The sequence below is a fragment of the Elephantulus edwardii genome, unplaced genomic scaffold (assembly GCF_000299155.1).
Source record: "Elephantulus edwardii isolate Elephantulus edwardi_28Jun2011 unplaced genomic scaffold, EleEdw1.0 scaffold00031, whole genome shotgun sequence".
Classification (NCBI taxonomy): domain Eukaryota; kingdom Metazoa; phylum Chordata; class Mammalia; order Macroscelidea; family Macroscelididae; genus Elephantulus; species Elephantulus edwardii.
In genome coordinates this window covers 12905605-12912548 of record NW_006399781.1, presented here as the reverse complement: position 1 = coordinate 12912548, position 6944 = coordinate 12905605, and the positions used below count along the sequence as shown (strand labels likewise).

The following is a 6944-nucleotide window of genomic DNA, read 5'->3' as shown; positions in this document are numbered from 1 at the left end:
CTTGGGGTCTTCAGTGGAGAACTGCTGGCCCCCTGTTTTATGCTCTCTGCTCTATCACATTCCTGGCTGTTTGTCTCTTTATTAATAATTATAAAATTATTCCATTCTTTGGGACCCTCGATCTGCAACAGGTTTTGGTCAAACATTCTTCTAAGTGGTATAGCACTGGTCTGCCCACTTGCTGTACAGAGGTAACTCGTGGTTGCTGTGAAGCTGAACACTGTGACATGGATGCATCAAATGTGATAACAGTTACCCATGGTGAACAGTGTTTGGTGGAGCTGTCCAATTTAAACAAGCTTGGAAGCAGGAGTGGCATCCACTTCCAAAATAGCTTGCCTCCAGAATCTCTGTGAATGTCAAGAAACGATGGAAGTTATACAATTGTTCAGGTCTTTCATTCATAGGGTTGCTATGAGTTGTCTACAACTTGACAGCACTTACCAACAACAACATTCAGGGAATTATATGTTCAGTGTGGTTGTAAGTATTGTGTTGTTTGCTGTTTTTATCTGGATTACTGTAATAAAAACCTTATCTATCAACTACATATATGTTGAGGGTTTTACTAGGTGCTCTAGAAAAGGAAACTGAATCGTACATTAAAAACATTAAAAAACCCTAAGAGGTAGAGGCACGTTTCTATTCCAAAACTGTTTCAAACCATTGCTCATCTTCCTACTTTTACCATGTTGTTTGTTGTTGTTGAGTACCATCAAGCTGAAACTGACCCATAGAGGTGACCCTTCAGGGGTTTTCTGAGGCAGTTAATGACATGGGAAAAGATTGTCCATCTTTCTCCTGTGAAGCAAATGGCAGATTTGAACCATATGCCTTTGGGTTGACAGAGCAATCCCTTACCATTGTACTCCTAATGAACAGCATGGCTAGTTTTCATCCAAAGAAACAGACAAGTACCTTAAGTCATAATAATTGGTATAGAGTCAAACACAAAGCTTTTCAGGGGACCTCTGAGCCTCAGTTCATGAAAGGAGAAGTAATCAAGGCTTATATTGTCAGCATCAAAGCATAAATGTGAAAACACTTTGTAATCTCTAAAATCCTTTTGAAAAGTTGGTTCACATTTTTCTAAAAGTGTTCTGATCAATCTCAGAAAGACTACAGAACCAGTTCATCTGGATAAGAGAACAACCTTCTTGTTAGAGGGAATATAAAAAAGATAGGAGGGGGGCAGACACCTCTCAATGAACTCTCACTGGAGCAGAGGGAAACATGCAGTTTACTGTAACACAAAGCAGACTAAAATGACTGCTACGCTGCCTTGGTAAAACTTAAAACTCTAAGTCTAGGTGGAACCAACACATAGCTCTAACGGGTCTTTGGAGACCGTAACTTGCATGAGAGGAGACTACAAATCTTTTTCCTGTGAAGCAGTTGTTGGTTTCGAACCACCAGAGTCATCACCTTAGCAGTTTGTTTCTCTGCATGCAAACTAGAGCTCCTTTGGCTCTGAAAATGGCAGGGGAAAGTGTGTCCTTTAGAGTCCTAAACAACAGGCTGTGATGTAAATGGATTTTTCAAAATACCTTTCCCAGCTCAATGGCTTTGATTTTTACACCATAGCTGGTTGGGACAATTCTAATGGTTTAAATGATGTACATCAAGAAGGCTTTAAGGAAGCAGGACCACTTGAGTTGGCCCTTGAAAGATAGGAAAGATGAGAGCATGGTGAGAAGAAGGTCTGTCAAACAGGTGGATCATCATGAAGAGGGGAATGGAAATATGGAGAGGAATGACGTGGGATGGAGCAGAGAGCAAGTGAGACAGGAGAGGGGCAGGCAAGGAAGAAGGATAACAGATAAGATGGGAAATGCAGCCTGAAGGTCTTCAATGTGCCATATAAAAAAACAGGGCTGGTGGAGGGGAGCGGAGAGCAGAAGAAGAATGGATGGTTAATAACACTGCACTGGAATAGGTGAAGGAAAGGAAGGAAAATCTGAAAGGAATGGACAACTAGACATTATATGTATGACAATTAACTGAACTAGAACAAGCATTACAGGTGACTTGAAGGAAGGAAGAAGAAGCAAAATGTGCATGCATGAATGAATAAAATAAGTCTATTTTAACTGTGATTTTAATGACATAAAAACAAATTGTAAAATATATAATACCAATACAATATACCAATAAAAAAATCTGTTTGTAACTTTTAACTAAAATCACAAAATAAGTGGCCTTTATTGTCCAGGTCAACAATTGTAACCCTCCTAGCATGGAGAAGAAACTTGATCTTGCAACTTGGAGGTCTGCAGGGAGGGAGCTCAAGAGGGGAGGAGCATGCTTTAGAAATTTCAGAAACAAGGATTTATGCATATTTTGGATTGCCATTTTCTCTTATCTCCAGGCCCTCAATTAAAAATTACACCTAACAAGATTGTTTAGTCTGCGGCAATTTATGGGCATTAAAAGGAGAATCCAGTCCTAAACATGGCCTGATTGAGACAAGGAGAGCTACTCTTGCCTAGAGAGATGGCTCAGGCATGCCGAGGGAGAGCGCTGCATGCAATAGCCAAGGTAGAGAGGGACGAGGAGAGAGAATTTATGAGACAAAGAGGCATTGTTCAATGATTTCCAGAATGAGTTAGAGAGGGCAACCTAGTAAAAGAAGAAACTTTCTGCAGTTAAGTCAAATGAGTTTTTACATCTTTGTCCATTACACTCTAAAGAACATTATGACCACTTAGTATAGAGTCCGGTGTCATTTATTCCTTTAACAGGTTAACAAGGATGACCACAGCTGCTAAAATAAAAGATTGGAGGTTTAAATCTACCCAGAAATTCCTCAGAAGAAGGGTCTAGGAATCGAGTTCAGAAAAATCAGCCACTAGAAACATTATGGAATACAATTCTCCTCTAGCACACATGGGTTCATTGTGAGAGTCAATTTAACGGGAACTGATAGGTTTGGGAGTACCTGGCTCAGAAAGGTCCACAATTTGGGGAATCCTCATTTACCTGCCAAAGGCATTCTGCTGGTATTGCTTCCACCCTGGAGCCACACAGTCTGGCTGAAGCTTCCCATTCAACTTCAGTGTCCATCTTGCCTGAGGCTTTTTCTCTCGGATCAGTTCTTGAAATTTCTGCTCCCATAAACTGATATCCATAGACATCCTCTCTCTCTGAGGCTGCATCTAAATAGATAACTTTCTGTTTCCTAGACTCAAAGCTAAAGAAGAAACACTTTCAGTTTCATTTCCTGAGTTTGAACACACATCCGGAATTTGGTTTTGCTTTTCCCCCCCCTTCCTTTTTTTTTTTTTTTTTACTTTATGAGTCCACAGGGCAAAGCAAGTCTATGAAGTCTATGTTATCAGGACAAGCTGAGTTTTGTTAGTCTGTTAACAGGCATTGCTAAAAGATAGCTGAGTGCAGAATTCTATGCTACGTTATTAGGGGCCTTCTAAATTAGCTTTTATTTTTAGGCTAGCATTCATTTTATGAGTAACAGAGAAATAATTTTAGATGTAGTTATGAGAATAGAAGCCCTCAGACTAGATTGTTGTTGATTGCCTTTGAGTCGAGCACCTTATGAACAAAAGGCCTGAAGCCCCTCTACAACTATCGACCTTTGTCAAAGTTCATAGACTTTCTGGAGGCAGAAAGCCTCCTTCCTTATTTAGGAAGTGGATGTCACTCCTGCTTCCAGACTAGATGGCATTAAACAATAAGGAGAAACAACTGCAAACATGCCTTAATAATTGAAACTTGGATTTTATGAAGCATAAATCTAAGAAAATTAGAAATTGTCAAAAATGAAATGGAGCACCAAAGATTGACAACCTACACATTAGTGAGCTGAGTTGAACTGGTATTGACCACTTTTAACCAAACATTTAGAAGATCTATTATGCCTGGAATGAAAAAGAATGGTGTTAGATCCATTGTCAAACTATGCCTACAAGGACATCCTGTTAATATAACTATTACTCAAATATTTATGTAACAATTTCAAGTATATACGCACCAACCAGTAAAGTCAAAGATGAAGAAATTGAGGAATTTCAAACCTAAGAGCTTGTGGTCCAAAGCCCCAGCTGCTTGGTGGAAGAAAGAAGGGCAATCTCCTCTCATGCATTTTACTGCCTCTGAGTTGGTTCTGACTTAATGGTACACAACAATCAACTTTTTCAGTCAGAAATTGATTAAAAAAGCAATATTTGATGATTGCAATGCAAAAGTTGGAAATGAAAAAGAAAAACTAATGGTTGGAATATATGGACCTGTTGACACAAATGAGGCTGGAGATTGACAGAATTTTTTGTAATCAATGATTTATTTGCTGGAATTCTTTAAAAAAACCAAATAGCAACTGTACAAATGGTTCTCACTTGACAGACTACATGGGAATCCGATTGATTACACATATGGAAAGAGTCAATGGAGTAGCTTAATATTGGCTATCAAAACCAGGTTAGGGGCTGATTGTAGAACAGATCATCAATTATTCAAGTTCAAATTGCAGTTGAAGAAAATGAAAATAAATTTATAAGAACAAAAAATTACCTTGAGTCTAGCCCAGTTGAATTTTAAAATCGTCTCGAGTATAGATTTGATACATTGAACATTAATGATTGAAGACGAGAACAACTGTTGTATGGCGTCAGGTTTATCATCCATGGAATAAGCAAAAGATCATTGCGAAGACAGAGAAGAAAGAAAAGATAAAAATGGATGCCAGAAAAGACTCTGAAACTTGCATTAAAACACCGAAAGGCCAAAACAAATGGAAAAAATGCAGAAGAGAGATAAACAGAAGATTTCAAAAAGTCGCTCAAGAAAACAAGGCAAAGTATTATAATTAAATGTGTAAAGAACTGGGGTTATAAAACCAAAAGGAAAGAACATACTTTACATTTCTCAAACAGAAAGAACTGAAGAAGACATTCAAGCCTCAGTCTGCAACGCTGAAGAATTCTATGGGGAAAATTTTGAATGCTGAAGATGAAAGATACACACAGTCACTGGACCAAAAAGAACTGGTCAACACTGAACCATTTCAGGAAGTAGATTGTGACTCAGAACCAATGGTAATGAAGAGAGAAGTTTAACCTGCATTAAAGAAAAAAAATTTAAAAATAAGCAAGCATATGTAATCCTGGATATACTCACTAGTCTGTGCCAAGAAATTTGGAAGACAGCTACCTGGAATTTCAACAGACACTACATTGTACATTGTACAGTGTACATTGTACACTACACTACATGTAACATTACATGCAAGTAAATCCTGCTGAATATTATGCAACTATGACTGGTGGCCTAGTGGCAAGAAGCTGCCTTGCAATCCTGAAGGTATGGCATTCAAGGCCACCAGCTGCTCTGTGGAAGAAGGATGGGCAATGACCTCCCATGTGAGAGTCACTGGAGAGTCAGCTATGGGTTTGTTCCAACTCTATGGTGTACAACAAAGTGACTGGAACACCATATCAACAAGGAATTGCCAGAAATTCAAGCTAGATTCTGAAGAGACCACAGAACAAGGAATATTAGCTTGATCTTACCTGAAAATAGAGAACACTAGAAAAATGAGAAGAGTGGAAATATCATAACACTTAATTGTGTTCATGCGAAACTTTTATATAGACCAAGAAGCAATTGTCCATACAGAACAAGGGAACACTGCATGGTTTAAAATCAAGAAAGTTGTGCATTAGAATTGTATCTCTTCTCCAAATCTGCACAATTTGTATGTTGAACAAATTATTCAAGGAGCTGGACTATATAAAGAAGAATGTGGCATTAAGTTTGAAGGAAGACTCACCTGTATTATGCAGATGACTCAACCTTGCTTGTACAAGTGAATAGGACTTGAAACACTTGCTACAGAAAATCAAAGACTAGAGCCTTCTATGTAGATTACATCTCAACATCAAGAAAACAAAAATCTTCACCACTGGACCAATAGGCAACATCAGGACAGATAGAGAAAGATTGGTATTGTCAACAATTTCCTTTCACTTAGATGCACAATCAATATCCACTGTAGCAACAATAAAAAATAAAAACATGGTGCACTGAAAAAAAATATGCTTTCAAGGACTTGTCTAATGTGCCAAAGAGCAAAGATGTCAGTTTAAAGATTAAGATGTACCTGATTCAAGCCATGGTCTTTTCAATTGTTTCTTATGCATCTGAAAGTTAAAAAAATGAATAAGGATAATAGAAAAATAATTGATATCTTTGGATGGGTTGCAAAAAGAACTAAATCTTTCTTTTTAGAAAGTGCAACCAAGATGCTCCCAAGAGGCAAGGAGGGGAAACTTGATCTCACATACTTTGAGCATGTTTTCCAGAAAGACCAAGCCCTGAAAACAGACAGCATTCTTGGATAAGTGAAGATCAGAGAGAGAAAAACCCTCGACAAGATACAGTATCTGTAACAATGAACCAGACCATGTCAGAGTTGATGAGGAGGGGGCAGCATAGAGCAAGATTTAGATGTGTTGCTTAAATGAAGTCACTATAAATTGTAGCTGACTTGATAATACCCAACAACAACAACACAGTCAGCACAATCTCCTCTAGAGCCATCATGACACTGCCTATCAGTCCAGTGGTTACCAATCTTTGTTTTCTTGATGTTTAGATGCAATCCATACCAAAAGCTACATTCCTTGATGTTCTGCAACAAGTGCTTCAAATGTTCCTCAACTTCAGCAAGCCAGGTTGTGTCATCTGCATAACACAGGTTATTGATGAGTATTCTTCCAATCCTGATGCCACAATCCTCCTCATAAAGTTCAGCTTCTCCAGTAGGGACCGGAAAAGATGGGATAATGGTATACATTAATCAATGGTTGTTAGCTGTCAAGACACTTGCAACGCATAGCAACCCTATGTACAACAGCCCTGAAACCTGCTCTATCCTGTGCCAACTTTACTGTTTCTGACACACCTACCCTCAATACTCCAGTCAATGT

At 38.5% G+C, this 6944-nt stretch overlaps 1 protein-coding gene across 1 annotated transcript in view; it reads right to left on the bottom strand.

Moving 5' to 3' along the window:
- The window catches only part of RTP4 (receptor (chemosensory) transporter protein 4), a 12482-nt gene extending 9336 nt beyond the window's left edge, over positions 1-3146 (bottom strand). Inside the window, exon 1 of the mRNA XM_006884170.1 lies at positions 2980-3146. Within this exon, the coding sequence (XP_006884232.1) occupies positions 2980-3134 (155 nt within the window). The 5' untranslated portion in view covers positions 3135-3146. The remainder of the gene's footprint in view (positions 1-2979) is intronic.
- Positions 3147-6944: the final 3798 nt, after the last annotated feature.